Source organism: Aspergillus oryzae, chromosome 6 (genome assembly GCF_000184455.2).
Source record: "Aspergillus oryzae RIB40 DNA, chromosome 6".
Classification (NCBI taxonomy): Eukaryota; Fungi; Ascomycota; class Eurotiomycetes; order Eurotiales; family Aspergillaceae; genus Aspergillus; species Aspergillus oryzae.
Window position 1 is genome coordinate 1,573,872 of NC_036440.1, and position 23,660 is coordinate 1,597,531.

The following is a 23,660-nucleotide window of genomic DNA, read 5'->3' on the forward strand; positions in this document are numbered from 1 at the left end:
TTCTCTGGAGTGTTGCAGCTTAGACGACAAATATATCGGTATGTTGCTCGACTTGAAGATTGTACTTCGCATCCCTAACATGCCTCAGCAATGATAAAACGGCAACAGAATATCTCCTCTCGCAGCTTCAAGCAATACAACTCCCAGATAATGACATCACAGCTCTGTTGGGTTTTCTTCACGTTGAGCACTTAATCCGACAGGGCAACTGCATTCGCGCATTGGAGATTGTTGAACGCATAGCCCAAACCATCCACCGAGACAACTTCGACATCCACTGTCAGGTTAAGCTCTTATGTCTTAAGGCGTATATACTCGAGAAGACCTCCCAGCCCCAGCGTGGGTTCTCTTTGGCAATGAGAGCTGCCAACATTGCCTATCGATCGAGACTTCTCCCTGGCCTTTGGGAAGCTATTTGCGCTCTGTCAGGAGTCCTTCTCAGCCTGAGGGAATTTGAAGCGGTCGTGGCAATGGTGGAGAGTATAATACCTCAAATACTTGAATCCAGCGACTGTGCCCTGGCAGCTCGTGCATACTCTCTTTTAGTGGATGCAAACATGGGCATTGCGGGGAAGGCCCGAAGCCAGGGATCGGGACAAAATGTGGAGTACATGAACCGGGCATTGGAATACCTAGATTGCGCCTACGATCAATATGAAAAGGTTGGGGATATAAAAGGGCAGTGCGAAATGGTGGCAAAAAAAGCTACAGTTATGCACTTGACTGGTGATCTGGTCCTTGCGAATGATTATGCAGCGAAGTACCTGGATTTGCAGCGGCTCGGTAGTACCGAGAGGTGATGAAGTACTAGCTTGGGCGGCTCAAGTTTACTCTCCAGGCGACCTGAAATGCCAAATGATACATGTCTTCATTTCTGACAAGAACGACTAAGTCAACACCTGCACTTTGGTAAAACTCTTCATTTATCAACAGATCCCAACGCTCCCCGTTCAATCTTCTGCTCACTGCAGTAAATATACACTTCTTTCTTCGCCGCAAGTTCCGAGCACCGCCGGTTGAAGGCTGTAACATCGTCCGTGGAAAGGTTTAGGTAGCCTTATCCTTGTTGTGGTAGTTGACGCTGTCGTTCCAGCTATTTACTTGTTAGCACATGTTCATAGGAGGCATACTTTTACCTGCGACGACAAAGTTTCATCAAGAATTTGAGACTCGAAGTAGTTCGCCACGGTAAAAAGTGCATGAGAGGCATTGGAAACTTACAAGATGGTCTATATGGGGCAATTGAGTTAGAAAACTGTTCTATATAGAACGGAAGGGAGCATACCTTGTCACCATCTCCCCAGGGGAAGTTCTTCACCCGGATGTTTTGGTATGGGTATTCCACACGCTCCTCAAGAGGAGGCATGTGCTCCCAGTGCTCCCAGTGCTCTTCCCAGAGGTTGTAAGCATTGAGGGAGCCAAGGATAAGGCAAGGAATAACGGCGCTAGTATGGTAAGTATACGTTGATCTGCAACCCGATAGGGACTCAAATGATCAGGCAATACGCACTAGATAGAGAGCTTGCGCCAGAGATCTAAAGAGGCATTGTGTCAGTATCATGCAAATTCTCCAAATAAGCGTTCAGTCAAGCTCGAGAGCGAGTCAATTGAGTGTACGCACCACTGGTGGAGGCAGCGTGGTGCTTGACAGCCGCTCTCTCACGGTTGAATTCGTTGTCGACCATCCAGGGAAGCTTGGAGTCGGTGCTGTTGAACCGGCGCTGAATGGCAGAGCGAACCGGAGCAGAACGCTGCTGCTGCGCAGAGCGCTGAGCCAGACGAAGAAGGTTGCGTTGAGGGAACATGGTGGTTGCGGCCTGACAGGTCGAAGGTGGACGTCTTCTGCGTTTGAACAGACGGTGGGATTATACGGACGTCGGGCCTTCCGGTTGACGAGGTTTAGCGGCCCCGTGATTCGCTGTCGCTGTTAGTCAGCACCGCGTGATGTCACTCCAGGATTGGTCACGTGCCGTTCGGGTATAATGCCGAATATGTCCCATACTACTAGACGTCGTACATTGGCGTTGGTACGACACAGTACTTGCCTTCTCTCCGTGCTTTAATTGGACTCCTATTGATGGTGTTTATACCTCTAACTTCTTCCTGGAGTATACGCTGATTCTGTTGTGGACATGTTGCATCTAGACGACAACGGTCAGAATGGGGTTTCGCATTACGACGTGGAACGGTAAGCTTAGACTAAATATGGAAGAACGCGATGTTTCAAGAGACTGATTATCATGAACAGTCAATGGAATCCGGTATCATTCAGTCTTTCCTGGATATTTACTACCTGCTCCCGTACTGAGTCTTCTGTAGAAACCCGTTTGCCTATGAGCCATGGAGAGGCAAGCGGACTTTCGAGGTATACATACCCAGCATGCAACGGTTTAGATGCGTAGGCTGAGATGCAAAAGGCCATGTTTGAGATCTTAGAGGCCGATATTGTTGTCCTTCAGGAAACGAAAATCCAGCGAAAAGATCTTCGAGATGACATGGTCCTGGTGCCTGGATGGGACTGCCACTTCAGTCTACCTAGATCCAAAAAGGGTTCGTCCCTCCCACGTCACAGCCACTTCCTGAATTCTTACACCCTGCAGGTTATTCTGGCGTAGTTATATACACCCGGAATGCGACATGTGCCCCACTCCGCGCGGAAGAAGGCCTTACTGGTGTGCTTTGCCCGCCAAATTCGTCGGTCCCATTCCGGGATCTTCCTCTTGACCGGCAGATTGGTGGCTACCCAACCACAGAGCAATTATCCACGCTTGAGTTGGATGCAGCTACACTCGACTCAGAGGGCCGTTGTGTCATCCTCGAATTCCCAGCATTTGTTCTGCTTGGGTTATATTGCCCTGCTAATCGAGATGAAAGCCGTGACAGTTTTCGCCAAGGCTTTCTTGACCTAATGGATGCCCGAATCCGGAATCTCGTCGCCATGGGAAAACGAGTTTTCGTTACTGGCGACCTCAATATCTCAAGAGGTGAAATCGATGCAGCACACGCGTCCGAGGCCATTCGTAAAGGCACCACAACAGAAGATGAGTTTATATCCGCACCAGCCCGGCGCTTATTCAATCAACTGGTGTACAGTGGAAAGGTCATCGGGGAGCGAGATGAAGGGAGGGAGCAACCTGCTCTCTTTGATATTTGCAGGTCCTTCCACCCCAATCGCAGGGGCATGTATACTTGTTGGGAGCAGAAAATCAATGCTCGGCCTGGTAACTATGGCTCAAGAATAGACTATGTCCTGTGCAGCTTGAATATGCAAGATTGGTTCTGTGAATCAGATATACAAGAGGGGCTCATGGTAAGTTGTCGTTATACAATGGTGGAAAATATCGGGACTAACCAAGATATAGGGATCGGATCACTGTCCGGTATATGCCATCTTCAAAGATTCTGTGTGTCTAAACGGGCAACAGGTTAACATGCTTGACATCATGAACCCACCCGGGATATTCGACAATGGTGAACGGCGACAGGAGTACACGACAAAACTTCTCTTGCCTACATCAGGACGCTTAATACCAGAGTTTGACAAGCGAAGAAGTATCAAGGATATGTTTTCGCGAAAACCAGATATGTCCTCGCAGAAATTACCCACCACTTCAGCATTGACCGCATGCGCATCAATTCGGGAGCAAGTGTATAAAATTGATGCGGAAGAGAACTCTCTTGGAGCAAGCAAACCATCGCTCCCTATCGCTGACAGCAGTCCAACACCTAAAGGTACCGTTCGTAAACGGTCCGAGAAAAGCGACCCGCCACCCTCAGTCAAGCGTTCGAAATCTTTTCCTTCTCAGACCAGAACAACCTCTGTTTCAGCACAGAGAACACTGAAAGGGTTCTTTAAGCCTAAAGGTGTTGTTAGTAGTCAAATTAGTGAAACAAAAACTCCGGATACGCCTGTGCAGGCTATGGAGCGTTCGTCCGGCCCCCTTCCCGCATCTTCGACTATATCGCAGCCTGAGGAACAGGAGGATCTACAAGGCATACACAGCGTTCCAGCCGCTCCAACGAGCTATATGGACTCATCCGGACCAGCAGCACCATTTGTGGGCCAGAATAGCGAAACAGTCATTGACCCGATTGTCAGCAAGGAAGATTGGTCGAAACTCTTTGCAAAGAAACCAGTGCCAATGTGTGAAGGGCACCGAGAACCATGTATTAGTTTATCAACAAAAAAGCCCGGCATTAACTGTGGTCGGTCCTTTTGGATCTGCCCACGACCCTTGGGGCCCAGTGGGAATAAAGAAAAGGGAACGCAGTGGCGATGTGCAACTTTTATCTGGGCTAGTGACTGGAATCCCTAACATGGAGCCCGTTGACTTTACATGGAGTATAATCATTCCCGGGATTTGGATGATACCCCTTTGTACCCATTGCTGATACAACTCCAACCGTCATGGTTTCAGTATAAGAGAGACTTGACTGCTTCCAAAAATTGTAGAGTCAACTATAATGCTACCTGGTCACATTCCTGTTAATAGCTAACAAGAACAGTTTCGTAATATGCACAAAGGAAAATACACCACTCTGACTCCGGACGCAGGAGACCTAAGTGGCTCAGGCTTCTGGATTGGAGAGGAGCAGTGTAGCTTGGCGTATGGTGCAGGGCTGAGTAGCTCAGTGTTTCTTCATAATCTGGTATATCTTTATTCCCGGCTCGAGGGACCTAAATCCAGTTCGATCGAGTTTTATCTTCACCATTTCACCACAAAGTCAGCTTATCAACAGCTGGCCACTCGCATAAATAGCATAAGCAATTAGTGTCAAGTAAAGTTAGGGAACAAAAGATGTTTTTGGAATACACCAGCTCAATGGGAAGTAGGATTTGAATATAGTACGTTGCAATAGGTAATGAAAAATACGTAAGTATATTGTTAAATGAACTGAACGTGCATAAGAAAAGCAAAGAACGAGGTAATCAACGATTAAGGGTATTGAATAGAAAGAATAAGCAAAAGGAAACACCCATAGCCTGAGCAAATAAAGATTGTTTTTTGCGGCGATAGCTAGAAATGCAATTAAAGAAACCGAGTTTCCCTACCTTAGGTTGCTGGTAGAATTAGTTCCCTGAAAATGGAGCTACACCAGTCTTCCAACGTCGTGGAGGCATTCACGAGACCATAAATCTCAAGATGCTTTAGTCAATCTTGAGATCTAAACTGCCAAAGAAGTGATTGAAGAATAGCAACGTAACGAAGCCAAGTAATCTGATTATGCGCCCATCAACCCAAACGTCCACCATCCCTATTCTAAGGTACACCAGTAGAATGATAGCGTTTGACGCACTTTTCTGCGGCCATAAGAATCTCAGTCGCTCGCTCGGATTAGAGCACTGGCTTTGTGAATATTGAAGCTTATTTATGGATAACTTGTGGGTTTTCAGTTGGGTGGTCAATTGATTACCTGCATACCTTTTTCTAAATCCTAAAACCAGCCAGCAGAACTACATTTTGACCTCGTCAAACTGGGTCTTTCGATATTTCTTCAAAATATTTGCTGATGTCATTGTTGTGTTAACATAGGAGAACACAGGCGAAAACTTCCAGTGAATTATTGTAGAGCATTAGAAAATGTACTATGTGTTATATTCTGCTTGCACTGCATGTAAGATAGCATTTATAAAATAAGCTAAGATTATTTAGGTTTGAGTTATATATCTTCTGCCTGCTTGTATATAGTATTTTGGCATCAAATTGTCTGATTTGGAGAATCAATCTCAAGTAGTAGCGCTTCCAAAGTACTAGATAATTATTGGTTATGTCTAAGGCGCTTGGGAAGGCTTCGCAAAGTGGCAAAAGTCAACACAAGCCCATTAGTGAGTGAATGTACCATCGGAGGTCTCAGTTAACGAGCCGTAAGGCATTTCTTTGTTTACCCAGCCCCCCAAACTCACTAAGCCTGCCTTTGTCGAAGACTAACACAGAGTATTTCTTGTCTTCTGCACTATTCCTCTTCTCCTCTTTCTATTCTTCAGTTTTGTACCATCAAAATTTCGAAAGCCCAAGCCACTTTTTCTACGTCCAGACTTTCCTCCATTATTTTGCATCGTTCCCAGTTGACAAGGTACAACTTCATAGTCTGACTTCTATTTCAACCTTTCAGGGTTTCCGCCAGGATGGAAACCACAGTGTCTCCCCTCCAGCGTGCGTTTAACGCATTCTTGATGACCATGCCACCCGAGCAGTTGGAGGAGCTGCTCAAGTACCTCCAGGACGCAAAATCTCAGGAAAATACTCAATCTTCATATCCGAAAGAAAATTTTCAATCTTGCTTGGAGTTCAAGGCAGACAAAAATAATGGATCTACCAACCCTGCGAGTGCTAACCCACGGTCCTCAGTTTCGCGGGGGAAGCGTGCCTCAGATGCAAAACGAAGGCCGCTCAATAGTTTCATTGCCTTTAGGAGTGAGTGTCCTTGTACCATGATCGAGCGAATTCCACATTCTAACAATACTAGGCTATTACTCCGTCATGTTCCCTGACCTCACTCAGAAGGCAAAGTCGGGCATTCTTCGCTTCCTGTGGCAGAACGATCCATTCAAAGCCAAATGGGCAATACTTGCCAAAGCCTACTCCATCATTCGCGATGACCACGATAGTGATGTTTCTCTGGAACCTTTTCTGGGTTTGAGTGCACAGTTCATTGGTATAATTGGACCAAGTCGTTATCTTGAAGTTATGGGCTGGCAACTGGATGTCGACGATCAGCAACAATATACTATAGCTAGGGTTAAGGCGACGACTGCGAATGAAGCCGATATTTCGACCAACTATTCTGTCAATGATATAGTTAAACATTGCTACACCAGTGGCTATGTTTCCGAGAAAAATCGGAAGAGCAAGGCAAGCAATAACAACAGTGCCCCGGTTATGGCTTTTGCTGCTCAGCCGACCTTGGTTGTCCACAAGAACAACAGTATTCGGGTATCTGGCAACCATACTATTGTAACCGATGTTTACAAAACGAATCCAGCTATGGAAATATCTTCACCGGAGCAAACTGAAGATACGTTTTCGCCAAACACTAGTGACTTGAGCACAATTGCTGATGAACCCCCGCTCGATGCAATGGAAGTAGTGGGTATCTGCAACCGCCCTCAGCTTTACTCGGATTCAAGCACGTCAAATCGTTTTGATTTCGATAACATCCAATTCCCAGGCTTGGATGAGGAGAACGCAATGTTCACTTACGATGCCGCACTACAAACACCACTGATGCCCTATGATCCGCTGCACTACGATCCACTGGAAGCCTATGACTTCTCTAGATTCGTTGATATTTGAGTCACGAATAGTTCGGGCCAACTGCTCTTGCCTCCTTTCCTCACATTTCCTGCATCGAAGCTAGATATCCACCAACGCAACCTGAACCCGACAAAGCCATCTAAACCCCGAGCCGTAAATATTCAGCATCTACTTTTAGCCTCCACATCGATGGCGCTTACAATCAGCCAAAGCTGTTCAAGGAACCAATGCCCGAAGGTGGATGCGGTCTTTGTTGCAGCGGCGAAGAAAGCCGCAATGCGATGAGCATTCGACGCATCCCCCGGTTCCTTCATTCATGGGCGACGCTTTCTCCTGCTCCCCCATAGATCTTTGTTCATTTCCTTTCTCTTTCCCGGTTCGTACATATCCAGTCCACGTATGACATGATTAATATCCTCGCATGACCTTGATTTGATACCAGACACGACTTTCCTTGACTGCTTCGTCTTTTTCTGCATTGAACGCATTTCTTGTATTTTACTCCTTCATAAGTTGTATTTCACCACTGATTTTGTAAATTTTTCTTTTCTTTTCTTCTTTTCTTTTTTTTTTTTTTTTTTTTTTTTTTTTTTTTTTTTTGTTTCTGTTTCTTCCCAGTGAACGTCCGGGGAAACGAATACGGGAATTGTTCATTCGGGGGTTGATTAGGGTTTCAACCAACAAACGCCGTTGACCGGCTGACTTTGAAGCTCGCTTCGGATCGGGCCAATTGCATGTATTAGATCACTCAACCACATATATGTACACTCCATAAACAGAAAATAGCATACAATGAAGAAAAGTCCCCATTGCAGTCTAGACCGAAGTAGACGCCAAGATCCGGTCTGTCAGGGATCGAATCGGAAGGGACGGACAGATTGAAATGGTGCAACACAAAGAAGTAAAAATAAAAATAAAAATTAAAAAAAGAACCAACTTTTAAGGTTTTCCACTAGGCCATGGGCGGAACCCGCAGCTGAAGCGTCGGGTGCACCTCATTCGTCGTTTACTTGGATTTTGTTCCATGGAGGAGACAACTGAAACAAAGAATTCCAGTCGGTTGTTTTGAACCCGGCTCCATTTGCCAAAAGGATGGTCTGCTGAACGTCGTGTGGTCCTCGAATGAAACTATATCGGTCAGCCATGAACTGGTGTTCCTTGGGTGTCATCCCGTGGCGGCGTTTTCATTCTTTCTTGTCGGGGTCCATGGGGAAGAAGGAGAAGCGTCTGTGCGGATCGTGTGCTCGAAACCATTGGAGCCTTTTCGGTTGATGAATGAATTTTAGTCTGGTACGCTTTAACTCACTAGGGAAGGCGTCTGACGGGGAAAGGAAATTCAAGTGGATTGCTTCTACTGGTATATATCCAAACAGACACAAGAAAAATGCCTACAACGAAGGAGATTGGTAAAAATAATAAAAAAGATTAAGACAAAGCGGGACAAGGGAGTACGGAATAGTGCAACCCTGTGCCTCCCAACCAAGGTTAAGCTTCGTCTGCGACACCCACGCACAACATACACACCATCCTTGAATCTGTGTAGCCTCCGCTCGACATCTTTGTCCAACGCGGGGCAACCCTCTCGGATCCCCTGTAATTCAGTCCTCCTGGTACGAGATCTTGCGCATCTCTCCCAAACGCTGCCGCGCCTGAGCAAGGCTATTCTCCAGTTGAAGAATCTCAACCTGTAATCAACCCCTGTCAGCATCCACACCGATCCGTAGATGGTAGAGAGGGAGGGGGGGAAAGCGAGACGTACCTGTTGCTCCATTTCGCGCACTTTGAACTCGTGCGAGCTAAGCTTGGCGTAGTCAACCTTCTCCGAGCCATCCTGGTTCCGCTCGGCAATGATTTCCTGTACCTGACGGACCAGAGCCCGACATGCCGCACCGACTGCTTTACTAGCTGCCTCTAAGCGATCTTGGGTCTTGCTCATGAACGATGCTTTGACGCGACTGGCCGCCACCAACTGTGCCGTACTAGCGGCCACGTCGTTACTGGCCACGATCAGTTGTTCCGGAGAGTTACGACCAGAAATGACCCCGTCGGCCGTCTCGATAAGAGTGTTGGTGGAAGTAGCAACAGCCTTGGCGGCCGAGATTAGTCCCTCTGTCCAACGATTATTCTTCTTGTAGAACGCCGTTCTCGATGAGCTACCCCGGCCTTCGCGAACAATCTCCTGCTGGGACTCAGTGGCGGCCTTAATCAGTTCCGCAATTGCATTAGTAACTGCAATGGCCGCCTCCACAATCACATCGTTGATACGTAACTCGTATGTCGAGAAGCCATCACGAGGCTTTTTCTTGAGCTTGGCCAATCGCGCGGCCGCGGCGTCGATAGCGTCAGCCGCCTTGGTCAGTTCCTGATCCACAAGGTCGCCCAGATCGCCATTAGTACTGATCTTGGTACTCTTGGGCGCAAAGGTCTCGACAAGTTTCGATAGTGACTGCAGGTCCCTCTGTACCTCTAGGTTGTTGTTAATAACCACATCGGTCTTGTGATCAGCCTCCAAACCCTCCAGCCGGAAAGACTGGAGTCCACGGAAGAACCGCACCGTGGCCTGTGCGGACTTGCGGGCAGCATTGATCAATTGGTCTGCGCTCTTGTCGTCGTTAGCGAACCGTGTCAATCCCTTTGTGTTACTGAGGACATCGGCAACCGAGCCGGAGAAGATAGAAACCGTCCGAATAATCTCAGCATGGGTACTATTCGGGCCGTCGGCGATGAAGTTGTTGAACGCTGTAGAGAACTCAGTGGCGGATGCAGAGGCCTTCTCTATTTGAGACAGCACGTATGGTGGGGACGCATTCTGGTTACCAGCCTGCATACTGGAGTCGAGCTCATACAGGGCGTCATCGACTCGTTGCACACCTGTTTGGAGCACAGAGTCGATGATATCGTTGATCTTGGCAACGGTGCTATGCAAAACGGTGTCAATCTGCGAATCCAGCGCATTGTCGACATCGCCTTGGTTCTGGTAGCAGTTAGCTCGCATCCTCCCCGTCATTTACCGACTCAAGTGCATACCATTTTGAGTTCCTCCAGTTCCATAAGAGCCTGTTCCATTCCGGACTTGTAGACCTCGATCTCTTCATCCTTCTCGCGGAGCACGGCATCATGGTCACCTTGGCGGTCTGCATTTCGAGAAGAAATATCTTCGAGAGCACGGTTTTTGTTCTGTCCCTGGTCAATGCCTGGCATTCCTATTTCTTTCCTGCGAGAAGACTTACTCTGAGAGCTTCTTCCAAATCGGCCATCTCCCGGTTGTATTTGGACAACAGGGTAGAGATCTCGGTACCTTTCTGACGCTCGGCATTCTCGGCCCGCTCGATTGCAAGGCGCAGCTCTCTCTTGACCTTCTCCAGCTCTTCCTTGTTATTTCCAGTCAAACGATCCCGGTCGTGTAGGGCACGGTCCCTTTCCCGGATCATATCGGCTAGCTCTAGGTTCTTCGTTTTGAGCTCTCTTTCAAGCTTCTCGCGCCGTTCGATCGCCTCCTGTGCCGACGCCGCCTTTAACTTGAGGCTCTTGGTTGTCTGCAAGAGGTCTAGGTGCTCCTGTCGGAGCTGGGAGTAGAGCTTCGCCAGCGCCTCATACTTGGACCGCCATGTGTTGACTTGCTCCTGGAGAGATCGGATCTGCTCATCTTTTGAGGCACTTTGCATATTCAAGTTCGAGGTCAGTTGGTTCATCTGCTCTTCCAGGTCTTTCACACGACGATCGTATTGCTGCAGCATAAGCTGGTCCCGCTCATACTGGGCTCGCGCGTTCAAGTTCTCTTGTTCGAGCTCGGCCAGCCGACCCTGAGTCTGTGTCTGGTACTGGTCGCGCAGAAGTTGCTCCTGTGCAAGCCGCTGTTGCTCCGCCTGAAGACGTTGCTGTTCCTCAAAATCGTGTTGGGCTTGCTGTTGCGCGAGGATCTGTTGCCGCTGCTGCTCCTCCCATTGCTGCTGCAGGCGGCGCTGTTCCGCTTCAAATTCCTCTTGCTGGCGCTTGGCTTCTGTGGTCCAAAAGTCGTTAATGGGTTCGGGATCAGCGGGTGGGGCCTTTGGCGGCGGAGTGGGCTCCTGCTCGATTTCTTTCGTCGGTCGTCTGGGTAAAGCGGGACGTTCATCATCGTCGGAAAGCAGGTTGGGTGGGTTTTGAGGAAGCTTAGGAATAGTGATAAGGCTGGTCAGATAGCGCAAGTTCGAGCACTCGTAGTAGAACCGAACAAGTCGATAGTGTTGAGCATCATAACGACCACGGAGTGGTTCCAGGGCCTCGGCGTCACCCGTGGCTATGACAAGGTCAGCTTACCTAAACAGCAAGATGGAAGGTAAGACCTACTCGTATGCATGGCTCTCAGCATGCTAGTGATAAATTTATAAATGCCGTAGCTCTCCTGCACCAACGGTACTAGTGCAGAAATCCGACACTCGTTATTTGTCCCTGATTGGAAATGCGAAAAGATCAATTTCTGGAACGCATCTATCTGGTCTTGCAAAGTCATGAGGTCCGAGATAGTCTCGTAACTAGATTCCTGTAAGCAAGCATATGATTAAGAGACACTGGGCGTGCTTACCCTTCATTCGGATCATTGATCGTCTTCAGACTGATGTACTCCTCATATTCAAACAGACCTGCCAAACACTTAGCCCTGGATCGGGTAATTCAAACTTCGTTCCGCCAAATACCGTTAAATTCGGGATGATTCCGGTGAAACGCCAACTTGGACTCCAGGAAGAAAACATATTCTCGGATAAGAGGACCATAGCCTATGCCGCCTGTCAGCATAAACCGATTCGAGTGCGTCGTTCAGCCTGTAAGCTTTGCGTACCGCGGATGCCATCGCCTCCTACACCGCGCATCAGACTGTCTATCCAATTGGCGTGCTGCTGCGCCTCCCGAACCACGATGGGATGTCCCTCTTGCAGAACCTTATGTATCGTTATCAGGGCTTTGAACGTCTGTACCTCGTCGGCAAGGACCGGTTGACTGCATCGAAGGCGGTCAGTTGCAATATAAAGGACCAGGTAGTATCTGAGCAACATACACTTTCATGCCAGCCCAGAAAGCGGCAGATGATTTGTGGTCCCATGTATACACAATGCAGCTCCGAACATGTTTCCCTGGTGTAACGGATCAATGGAGGTACGATGACGGCATCAGGGTGCGAATAGAACTGGATAGAGATAGGACAATAGGGGAGGGAAATCCATACGTTTCGGAGCGCTTTCCTCTATTACAGTGCGTCAGCCACAAGAACCAGGTACCAGAGTGAGAGAGATACTTCGGGCATGAACTTACCGATGCTGGTAGCTTTGCGAATGTTAATCGCCAAATCTGCCTCCGTGCTAGTGGTTCAGATTGATTAGTTATCTTATAGCTGCAATCCCCGTTGCCAAACGTCCCAAAAACACTTACCGACTCATTGTGACGGGCTGCAGACCTGTAAATTGTCGGGGGGTGGGATCAGGGGAGCAGACAACTATGTGCGGCGGGAGCCGGTGGGCCCGAGTCCAAACAGCGCAATTCGATTGTGCTCTGACGGGCAAAACCTGCGCCGACCGACAATGAAGAGCGATTGAAAAGTCAATGGAATTACAAAAAAAGGGGTGGTGGATGATAAGAACACTGAGTGTAGAGAAGTTAAAAGCATCTGTCGAGGAGCATAAATGACGTTTGGCGGGAAAGCTGACGCCTGCAGTTCATCGCGTGTCTTGGCGCCGCTTCGTCACCTCCTGAGTTCCCCTCCCTCTGATTGGGCATATCTATATACTTGCAGTCTAGTACTACGTTTCTCACCCTTGGTCACTACAGGATTTTACTTGGATGCCTAACACGCTACTCCAGGCAGCCCCTTTTTCCAATAAGAAAGGAGAGAGAAACAAATTAAAGGTGTAAGACACAGTCATGTATTCACCCTTACGTCCATACCCGGGCCAACAGTCATAAGTTGACACCGGACTATGACGAATTGAAAGTTGAACATCGCTCCTTAAACACCATCTGATGATGCCGATCAGATCATATAACTGGCCAGAGGGTATACATAGGACAAGCGGCCATGCTGCAATGCAAACAAAAAGAGGAAGTGAAAGGGAAAAGAGCATAGGACCCACATTGGCAAGTTGGGCACGGAAATCGATCATTATAAGATGGACCCGTCCGCATCGACACCGAGCTCTGCTCGATAGGCTCGACAGCATCCGTTTCCATATCACATCGCCCTTCACGGAATGATGCCGTCAGTTGCTGATAATATTGCCATGCCGTGTTTGTCAGCCTCGGTGTCCTCGACCAGGGAGGATCGGTCGTGTCCATTTGCTTTCTCCCAAAGTTCGTTAGACCGTCTCATAATCACTTTAGACGTGGGTGAGTCCCGCTGTGTACTGGGCCCCGGCAAAGCATTGTCGGGGGCGACATCAACGACCGGGCTATTAGGGCCTGAGTCGTAAGGGGCCTCGACAACCAGCAACTCATCAGGATGATTCTCTGAATCTCCTGAGTCAAAGATAGGATTTCTTCTAGGCAAAGGGGGCTTTGAGACACGCCTCTTGCCATCTCCTTTGGGCTGCTGCTCAGCAGATGCATTATGCGGGACAGGTTTTCGTTTGGTTACAGGAACAGAGTTCCTTTTGAAAACAAATGACTCAGGGCGTGGCAATGGGGTGCCGGGGGGCGGAAGAGGATGTCCTCGGCCTATCGGCTCCTCTGGTGTACCTGCAGGCCGGGGCGATTCGTGAGTAGCGTTCTGTTCCCCCTTACTGAACATATTCCAGCCCCATCTCTTCGCAACAGAAGTCGCTGTGCCCAACGAAAGAGAAACTTGAGACTTTTCGGCGGTAGTGGAAGAGGTCACTGAGCGTGCCAGAGCCTCGAGTGTGCTTCGTCTGGGTTTGTTGCCACTCGGTGAGGCGGTGGAACTGGCAGCCATACTTCGAAGAGACGAACTGCTCGTTTTATGAACAGTTGAAGGGTGAACAGAAGAGTCGGTGCTAAACTCCCCCACACTCTCAATAGATTCTACTATGGACGGATCCCGGCTTTGAGACGCATTGTCTTGGGGCATATGACTGTCGGTAGGCGGCGAGCCACTCGGTGATCTATTCGGTGACCCGGGAGGAGAGCGGTTTGATATTTCAATCATGGCACTAGCAGCACTGCTCTTTTCTGCATCTTTGCCGTCATACACGACTTTGTCGATCTTTGCATTATCTGCTGTAAGCACGGGATCGGCGGCGTTGGAGAACGTCTGGGATCGAATGGCACGCGGTGGTGAACTGCCGAATTTCTCAATAGCGGCGTACGAGGCACTTGAGTTATTCCTTTCGAGCTCTCCTTTAGAGCCCTTGCGGGGTTTCATCGTGATAGGTATAGACTCAGAAAGCACAGGCGCGCTCATTGTACGTTCGTCTTTCGTTTTTAGCACATCGACGAGATCTACCTTCTCTGCTCCTGTTGTCGGAGGCTGAGCACCACTCTCGTCTGGTATGTCGACCTTCGTGTCCGGCGTCGGGATATCTCGTTGCCAAATTCCTCCACGGAAACGCTGCGTGGCGGTGTCTAAGAAGGGGATATCATCCCAAAATGGCTGAACAACGCTTTCTGCGACAACTTCTCTTATACGACTCTCAATAGTGCGTAGAATAATACCGTACGTGATTTGTTTTGAACTGACAATAGGTTGAATATCCATGTCCATGCTTGGCATCGTTTCGAAGGAGATCCAGGCTCGATTGCTCGGAGGAGGCTTGAACCGTATCAACAGATGACCATGAAGTTTCTTCAGCACCACGGCAAGAACAATGTCTACTTCCCTGGCCTTGAAACGAGGTCCAAGGTCAATGCGCACTGTGGCCGAGATCTCCACTCGGAAGTTGCCATTATACTGAACGTCTGTCTCTACACAGCAGTTCCCGTCAACAGTTAGATCTTTGAGCCTTGGATTGATGATAAATGGCGCCCCTTCACCCATGTCAATCCTTTGTAGGCCAATTTTACTGATGAAGTTCGGCTTGTTGACCCTAGAGATTTTCTTGGTGATCTTTTTTCGGACAAACTCCTCCATCTCCGGCGTTCTATACATGGCAAGAAACAACCGCCCAAGGACCGCATTGATCCACCGCGTCTGTAGTTGTTCTTCGGATGAATGTAATCGTTGAACAAGGGTGACGATATGCTTAACATCGAAAGGCTGATGTTTAGGAGGGGCGTCAGGAGAGTTCCACATCCTGGATTGGTTCTGGAGCATAGCGAAATAGAAATCTTCCTTTTCGGACAGATTTTCCGAGAAAAGAAAAAATGGAGGCGATGGTCCCCCTAGATCTGCAAGAGATTCCAGTCGTCGCGAAAGACAGATAGCATTTCTCTTGAGCCACAGCTCGCCTTCCTGAATTTCCCCTTCACCACCACAGATATTTACGTCATGATGCGCAAGGGAAATAACATATCGCACCTCGACCTGGTTGGCATCGTCGTAAAGCATTAAATGACCATGCCTATAGCCCGTGCAATGATGATCAGTATCCGCAAAGGACCTAGACGCAAGGAAAGGAATAATTACCGGAGAACAATGTAAAATACATTGCGCGCCTTCTTGCCGCTTTTCCCATTATTTTTAGTTGGCTCAATCGTTGGCGTTTGCTTCCGGTCAAACAGACTTCTATACATCGTCTGGTAGACGCTTGGGCTCTCCGCGGCGATCACCTCGCCCGCCGGCGTGGTTCTCTCAGGTGGTTTTCCATTGACTCCACCGGGCACATATTCGCGACATACGGCAAAATAGCCCGCTGCAACATCCGACTCGTGCGTACGATGGAACTTCTCTGCTAGCTCATCAGTGCCGGATTTCAAGCTATATTGGTCGTCACCAGGACGCCGCAGAGGATCTTTGGCTAGTTCGCATCTCTGCTCGACGGGCGGAGGTGACGGAAGGGTCAAATAAGCGTGCAGGAGGATTAGCGACAGGACCAGTGGAATAAAAGTCAGTCCGCCGAGGAAGTATACAAAGAGGAAGATGCCGAGGGAACCCATTAGGAGCCGGTCAATCACAATAGCAACATCGAAAGGTCCATCATGAGGATATGACGGAAACGGAGAAGCTATGGAGGCACCGAACTAAACCAAGCCTCAACCAGTAGCGCTGGTAAATAGAGATAGGGTAGAGGGAGAGACAAGGGGAGATGCTGTATGATAAAGGACACGATATGGGGGAAAGGTAAGAAGAGAGAGCGTGAGAGTAGAGGTAAAACGGACAGTACCTCTCTCGTATGGAAATCAACCAATACCATTCCCTTACCTCACCACATTACAGTTACAAGGTGGCCGATCCTATGACGGAGTGCGGGTGGATCCCTGGAACAAAGTTGCCCCCGCCGAGGTCGTTGTTCTCGCTCCACTTTGCATGCAACCGTTCTTTGCCTTAAATCCAAGAAGTCGTTGTTTGCATCCTTCGACTAGCACATGACTGCGGTCCTGTCAGTACACACACACATGATTTGTATTGTTTGTACTCCAGAGAGTGGCAGTAGTGGTACTAGGAAGTAGCATTAGCGCCGAAGAACCCAATACGAATACTAGTAGTACTGTAGGTAATATTTCTGAAACTTCCTGCAACCGTTATGCATCAGAACGTGGTATCAGGGCTTGGTCAGATGACCAATGGGTCTAATAACTACTAGTAGTATTACTACTTTACTACACACGGAAATGGTATCCCATTTCCTCAGCGTTGAGCTTTATGACCTTAGCAGAAACAAGGAATGTATAGAGCCTCCAATTTGCGCAACCTAATTTCACCTTATATAATCAAGATCTATATACAATTCATTCATTTCAAAAATAGCGGGCCCTCTCCCAAGTATCCATGACACTTACTATCCTGTATTCGAATATAACAGACGCGTCAAGTATTGAGGGAAAAGTGGCACAAATAGGAAATGGTACAAAAACAAAGATAGTGATACAAAGGACCTCAACTAGAATGCCGATAATAGGATACAGTTGGCGCAATGATACCTAGACGTCCACCCACCGCGATGTCAGCCGCCAAAGAACGATGCCGTGTGCATCACCCCTACTTCCTCCGATTCATCGTCTTTTCACACATTTGAAGGAGGCCATCCTTGGCTTCACTGTCGGGAAAGCTGCTAATAGCGGCCTTGGCCTTATCAGCATATTCTTGGGCTAGCACACGAGTCTTTTCGACACCGTTACTCTGATAAACAAGTTCGCGGGCCTATAAGTCAATCATCGTCAGTCACATCCTTCCAATACCTCTCCTTAGATTTCGGAACACGTACCCGTTGCACATCGCCTTCCCGACTGAACTTCCGACCAACCAGCGGTCCCAGCTCAGGGTTCTGCTTCCAAGCGAACAGGAGCGGGGCAGTCGCCAGACCCAGCTCCAAGTCCGCCCCTGACGGCTTGCCTAACTCAGCATCACTAACGGTGTAGTCCAGCATGTCATCCACTAGCTGAAATGCCAGTCCCAGGTTGCGTCCATAGGCATACGCAGCCTCGACAACCTGGGGAGTGCTATCTCCAAGGAGCGCAGCCGCACGGCACGATTTACTTATCAAGCTAGCAGTCTTGAGGTATGTTTTCTGCAGGTAGTAAGAGATGGTTTCATCCGTGAAGACGGGGTTCTTTTCGTCGGAGGCGGTATTCTTCAGTTGCATGAACTCTCCCTCCACTAAATTGGCAATAACGGTGGCCAGCAGTTCGGTGACTTCAGGGTCCCTTAGACGTGCCAGAGCAACGGATGCACGCCCCAACAGGAAGTCGCCCGCTAGCACGGCCATCTTGTTTCCGAATTGAAGATTAGCAGAGCTGGATGACCGGCGAGTTACAGCATTATCAATGACATCGTCGTGCAATAATGATGCGGTATGAATTAGTTCTGTGATCTCGGCGAGTCGTCTTTGAGTGGGCAGGATATTTTCGTCGCCAGCGAAGTCGTACTTGGCTTCCGCGGAAGAGGATACAAGCGGATTTAAATCAGGATTGGTATCCGCAAGGACAGACGGGGAGCTGATAGGATCGTTAACAGTATAGGACGGTGAAGAGCTCCATCGACCGTGCCGAGGAGTCAACGCAGTTGCTTGGGACATAAGCAACACCAGAAGCGGACGCATGTGCTTGCCCTCGCTCTTGGTGTAATATTTGGCTACCTTATCCAGCGTAGGGTGGCCTGATCCCAGCAATTGGCGAATATTCTTCGTCAAAAACTTGAGTTCCTTGCCCACGATCCTCAAGGGATCTACTGAAATCCCTGGGGGAGCTTTTGGGAGTCCTTTTAAGAGAGTCTGGGCGGCGGTGACGGCGGCGCCAAACGGAGAAGCGAATTTCCGGCGGGTAGGATGATATGCTCGTGTCTGCGAGTTGATTTGGATCGAAATAAGATCATTGCGGAGGCATTGCCAGCATATTGATGTCGCGGGCGTGACTCGTGATGGAAGGACGAGACCAGAGGCCGGGACCGCTCGAGCTTTCATGCTCAACAGACGCTAATTGACAGGAGCTGATTAAAATATGAAGTAGAAAACAATATAACTATAATACAAATGGCGAATGGAAGCCGGAAAGAACGTAGTCGAAGGAGGGTGCAGCTTGTTGGGGTGAGAGGTCAAGGAAGTCCGCAAATATCAGCCGGCCGAAGATTTCAGTTGAGAGCTGCTCACTGCCGACGGAGTTTGGCTCGGGCCGGAACGGATCGCTGAAAGCAGTTGTCTACCAGTGATAACAGCGGCCTTTACATCCGCCTCTCCATCATCATGACAAGCAAGGACCCCTTGTACCAACGGTGCAAAAGAAAGGGAAAGAAAAGAGCAGATAGGTGATAAACCTGAAGAAAAAGAGAAAAGATCTTAGTCTAGAATATGGATGGAAATTACCAAGATATCCAAGCCCACATGCCCACCAAGACCAGAATGGACGAGCTGATCGGACAACATCTACAAACTGAACGTGCCCTATTGCACAAAAGAAATTGTTTGGTAAGGATATAGGAGACAGGGAACATCACACCGGCAAAGCTCAATCCTGCACATTCCCCTCCTACGCACCCGAAACAACAGATTTGCAGATAAACACAATACTTGAAATCCACCCAACCCGGGCCATTTGGCCCCAGTCCCAACACATGGCAGGATTATACATCGCCGTGTGATAGTTTTCGTAACCATTAGATGGCGTCGAAATCGGCGCCAGCATCCTCATCATCCATATCACCATCCTGGATCTCCTTGGCCAGTTCCCGTTCGCGTTCCCGGGCCTCTTGTGCACTCTTCAGTTCCAGGCGATGCTGGTTCATGGGAAATCTCATAGCCTATCAAGTACGTAATGTGAGTAACCGTTCTGCCTAGTCCACCGTACAAGGACAAATACAGAGTAATGAGTCAGGATAGAACTAACCTTGACGCTCTCGTCGTGGAGACTCAAGCAAGCTCTAATGCGTTCGTGGAATGCCTCGCCAGGTTCTCTAGTCGCATAAATATCTCCAACTTCCTTACTCTTCATAAATCCTCGCTCATGGTCCAGAGTGGCCTCTATCACACCGTCCCGGATCGCTTTGGCAACGATGTACTCCGCTGATTCCTCACTGTCCAGCCCCAGGCGGAGGCAAATGTCCCGCAGGGAGATGCGAGAATAAGACAGCGACATCATCCGGATTCCGGTCTTTATAACGTTTTGTCTCAAGCGCAGGATGAGGGTGTACGTGCCATCCTTACGGAATGTCGTACTGTGCGTATTTACAATGCTCAAAAAGCCATCCAGGTCACCTACACTCACGGCTTGAACAAGCAAGAAGTAAGGGTGCATGGCACGTTCCAGAGCAGGCTGACGGAAGATCGCACGGTCGGGGATGTCTCCCATAAGAAGCTCTACCACCACGAGCAACTTATGAGAGGATTGATAAAATCCACGCGCACTGTGGCTGGAGGGTGACTTGCGAGTAGCACCGATCAGGTGTCCGTGAGCATCAGTATACTGTAATTGGATAGCACGGATACGGCCCAAGTAGTACAAGTACCGGGCAATCTGATTGTTAGATGCGGACTGCGGGAAGCGGTTGTGAGAGATAAGCAGATCTGCTTGTGAGATATGAGACGTGGACAAGTAGTTGCGCAGAAGCAATGTCATAACAGTAGCTTGGGTGTCAACATCCTTGCGAAGCACGGCCGTCCTGAGCGCTGCAAGCAATGGCTGGCGAATCATTGTAACCGTGGCAGCAGGAGAAGGGGGGAGAGGAGTAATCTGCTCAAAGAAGAGGGAGTAATAAAAATATACACGAGCTGCAAGAGAGTCCAGAGTGCGACGGTTAATAGTCCGCAGACGCTCGATTAAGCTCGTTGAAAACTTAGCACCTCGCTGGATCTCCTTGTTGTCGTAGAGGAAGATCTGAACGAGTATAGACAGATAAGTATCGATCTCTGGCAGAATCTCTTTGGAATTTGACCTGGTCTTCTCCGATTCGACGTCCATCTTGGAGCTAGCCACCGCGCTCTCAAAAGCACCAGTTTCACCGATAGCTTCAAGTAAGAAGGATGCGGTGGGACTGGATGGGGGATAGCTCTCTACGAGGACCTCTGCGAGCACATCAGATGTTATATGCTTGCGCATGGAGGATATCGACCGCAAGACACGAAGGGTAAATCTGGGGTCGAAATGTGCGACGGCTCGCTCGAGAAGGGTAAAGTTGGTCTTGATGTCTGTAAAAAAAAGGGAGGGGTCATTAGCAAGCTCCCATGTTACCGTTTGAAGATATACATGAACACCAACCTTGGATAGCCTTGGCTCTGGGATCAACCTCTGGCTCGGGCTTCTGGGTCTCATCGCCCTCCGCACCTTCCATTGCGACATCACCTTCCTGATCCTGACCTTTATCGCCGGATAACCTCGAACCCTTGGTAGGGGGCACTACAACAGTCATCTTCTCGTCACCTTTCCGATCCTTACTGGCGTTAAATGAGGATGTAGGCGCACCTGCCGTATCCTCTCCCATCTCAACATCCTCAGAGCCATTCAAACCATTCTCCGTCGGCTCCGAGCCGTTGGTGCATGGCTGATCCCGCTGTTCACCCATGCCGGAGTTCGAAGTGTTGTTGGAAGAAGCGGCTTTCGTGCTTTTGGTCTTACTGGCAGTCGCGCGGGTGGGCGCGACCTTGTCTTTATTGGAGCTTGAGTTTTGAGAAGTCGAGCGTGCCTTTTCACCGTTAGCAGATGAAGAGCCATCCGACTTGCTATTCGATCTCAAGGAACGCCTCTCGGCCGGCATATTTTCGGTTTCCAGCTGTAAGCTCAGCTGAGCAATGAGGACCGCGGTACCGGGAACAGAGGAAGGGGGGTGATGAAATGGAACTCAGGTCGGGGGAGACACTGAAAAGTACTTGAGGAAAATAAAGGATCTAGGGGTATGCGGACAGAAGAATGGTGGAACAATGAGGATGATGAAGGGGGATGATCGTTGGGGGGGGTGGGAAGAAGGTTGATGAGGTGGTTGATGTGATGTCAAGGGTTTGGGCTTTGGGATGATGATGATGGACAGCAAGAGAACCAACCGGGCTTAGTCAGTATCAGCAGCTTAGTTAACGACTTCAAAAGCAACAGGTCACCTGCGCAAGGTACAAGCTTCGCCTCACTATCTGCAATTATATGGTTATCAGATGATTCTGCTTTGCTTAAGGCTTCTCACGTAACGGATGATCTAGGAAGGCCGTAATGGATTTCATTTTCTCCATGGCCGACCGCTGTTGCTGGGTTGCCACTCACTGTCCATGTCCGTCGCCTGAGGCATCGAGGAAAGCAAAGCAGCTTTCGGCAGGTCCTCTTGGCAACCGCACTCGGCGGCATGTTTACTTCGACTAACTACTACTTACAAATTACGCAAGCATAGCGCCGAGGGAACATCAGGTTTACAACTGCGATGTCTTTACTTGACAGTCATCTGGAGCAGATTCTGCTCTCCTCCAATGCCATTGCTGAGCTGCCGTTAGCACCCTCCATCCCAAGGTTCCAGCAACTTGCTAATCGATACCATCCAGTTTCCCCCCACCACGGATCTTTACAAACGCTCTCTTAGGCCCCCACGACATCACCGCTCTTATTCGCGATACAGAGACCCATGAACGCGCTCTTTTCCAAACTGACCCATCTGTGAAGGCAATTAATGCTTCACAGCGTCGGTCAACCCGCCGAGGAACAGTATTTCCATCGGAGACAGAGGGAGAGTCAATGGCCAGTCGGATTTATGCAGCCAGGAATAGCAAAAGCCAATCCGCTGTTGCAAGAGTCTTAGGGTCTGATATGATGGAAGAAATTAAACGCTCAGCAGGCACTTCATCTAGAGGGCGTGGCGAGGTCAACGTCGACGTGCTTCTCCGAGGCGCAGAAATCCTCTGCAACGTCTAGTAAGAAATCATAGCTTCACTTTCCAGGCTTGTAGCGCATGTTTGCTGACATTGCTCAAAGTCCGGTCTCCGGGGCGCAAGAAAAGATCGCGAGTCTCCGTTATCGCCATCAACTAGTTACTGACTCGATTGTCGACCTGGAGGATCGAGTAGCGAGAAACACCGCAGAATTGGAGAAGATGAGCCACTCATACGGAGGCGACTACGACGACTATGAATCTTCAGGCACACTGCAACCAGATGTAGCCGACTTGACAGATGCCGATATTGAGCAGGAAATGGATGAAATCCGAGAGCTAGAGAAAATGAAGAGAACCTTAGAAGCCCGCGTCAGTGGTATGGAACGGGATTTGGGTGGCTTGATTGGGTGATTGGCCCTTTATGCTCTGTTTCTATGGCTCAGTTATCACGTTAGGGGGGCAGATCGTAAGTCTTGTCCAACCGTTGGTGTCTCTATCAAAGTTCGGCCACGAGCTGCAAGTCCCTGCGTCAAACCTTGCTTGAACCCGACGCTCCAAAATTCGCCCTAGGATTCGTGCCACTTCGAGTGCACTTGAGTCATCAACAAAACACGGCACTTTATTCTAGTGACCCCATACTGGGTCTCACAAACATGCCGTTGACAGAATCCTTAAACGACTTGCCCACCTTTACATACTTCAGCTGCCACGGGGATGCGATCGTTGCGCTGGTTACAGTGTTAGGCTGTCTGGAATCATGTTGTCGCTTTGTCCAGTTGCTGAGGTTCCCATTTTCATTCTCAGTGTTATGCCCAGCCTAGTACGACTCACGTTAAGCTTGCGAGACGAACGCGACTCTTTCAAACACCGCTTGTCTGGTCTTTCTCATTAGCTATTGACCCTGATATGCGGTTCACAGCATGGTGATGGCTAACCGATAAATTGCCAGCCCTGTATTCTTTGCTGGCCCAGTGGTAACTGTGCCCTCCAGGTGGTTTCCGACTGTACCAGTCACCAAGAGCTCAGGCTCATAGCCTTTTTTAAAGACG

General features: G+C 49.1%; 7 protein-coding genes across 7 annotated transcripts; 3 read left to right on the plus strand and 4 right to left on the minus strand.

The window, feature by feature from the left end:
- Window positions 1–356: 356 nt before the first annotated feature.
- AO090020000091 (DNA-(apurinic or apyrimidinic site) lyase APN2) lies at window positions 357–4,316 on the plus strand (the record flags this gene model as incomplete). Its single annotated transcript, XM_023238164.1, has 5 exons — window positions 357–424; window positions 2,320–2,365; window positions 2,418–2,550; window positions 2,601–3,310; window positions 3,363–4,316. 5 exons carry the CDS (start codon window positions 357–359, stop codon window positions 4,314–4,316), a joined length of 1,911 nt encoding a protein of 636 aa, XP_023092693.1.
- Window positions 4,317–6,127: 1,811 nt separating this feature from the next.
- On the plus strand, window positions 6,128–7,295 carry AO090020000089 (uncharacterized protein; the record flags this gene model as incomplete). Its single annotated transcript, XM_001824409.1, has 2 exons — window positions 6,128–6,416; window positions 6,469–7,295. 2 exons carry the CDS (start codon window positions 6,128–6,130, stop codon window positions 7,293–7,295), a joined length of 1,116 nt encoding a protein of 371 aa, XP_001824461.1.
- Window positions 7,296–8,854: 1,559 nt separating this feature from the next.
- AO090020000087 (putative cytoskeleton assembly control protein Sla2) lies at window positions 8,855–12,950 on the minus strand (the record flags this gene model as incomplete). The annotated part of the gene is made up of 13 exons (XM_023238165.1): window positions 8,855–8,941; window positions 9,016–10,230; window positions 10,284–10,433; window positions 10,487–11,535; window positions 11,556–11,770; window positions 11,821–11,878; window positions 11,933–12,022; window positions 12,076–12,233; window positions 12,292–12,367; window positions 12,460–12,477; window positions 12,546–12,592; window positions 12,663–12,897; window positions 12,938–12,950. The coding sequence occupies 13 exons, from the start codon at window positions 12,948–12,950 to the stop codon at window positions 8,855–8,857; spliced, it is 3,411 nt and encodes a 1,136-aa protein (XP_023092692.1).
- A 520-nt stretch (window positions 12,951–13,470) lies between these two features.
- On the minus strand, window positions 13,471–16,274 carry AO090020000086 (uncharacterized protein; the record flags this gene model as incomplete). Its single annotated transcript, XM_001824407.3, has 2 exons — window positions 13,471–15,739; window positions 15,805–16,274. The coding sequence occupies 2 exons, from the start codon at window positions 16,272–16,274 to the stop codon at window positions 13,471–13,473; spliced, it is 2,739 nt and encodes a 912-aa protein (XP_001824459.1).
- Window positions 16,275–17,316: 1,042 nt separating this feature from the next.
- Window positions 17,317–18,736, minus strand: AO090020000085 (trans-hexaprenyltranstransferase; the record flags this gene model as incomplete). Its single annotated transcript, XM_001824406.3, has 2 exons — window positions 17,317–17,478; window positions 17,543–18,736. 2 exons carry the CDS (start codon window positions 18,734–18,736, stop codon window positions 17,317–17,319), a joined length of 1,356 nt encoding a protein of 451 aa, XP_001824458.1.
- Window positions 18,737–19,425: 689 nt separating this feature from the next.
- Window positions 19,426–21,246, minus strand: AO090020000084 (proteasome regulatory particle lid subunit RPN3; the record flags this gene model as incomplete). The annotated part of the gene is made up of 3 exons (XM_023238166.1): window positions 19,426–19,569; window positions 19,656–20,953; window positions 21,024–21,246. The coding sequence occupies 3 exons, from the start codon at window positions 21,244–21,246 to the stop codon at window positions 19,426–19,428; spliced, it is 1,665 nt and encodes a 554-aa protein (XP_023092691.1).
- Window positions 21,247–22,167: 921 nt separating this feature from the next.
- AO090020000083 (uncharacterized protein) lies at window positions 22,168–23,022 on the plus strand (the record flags this gene model as incomplete). Its single annotated transcript, XM_001824404.3, has 3 exons — window positions 22,168–22,232; window positions 22,286–22,651; window positions 22,713–23,022. 3 exons carry the CDS (start codon window positions 22,168–22,170, stop codon window positions 23,020–23,022), a joined length of 741 nt encoding a protein of 246 aa, XP_001824456.1.
- Window positions 23,023–23,660: the final 638 nt, after the last annotated feature.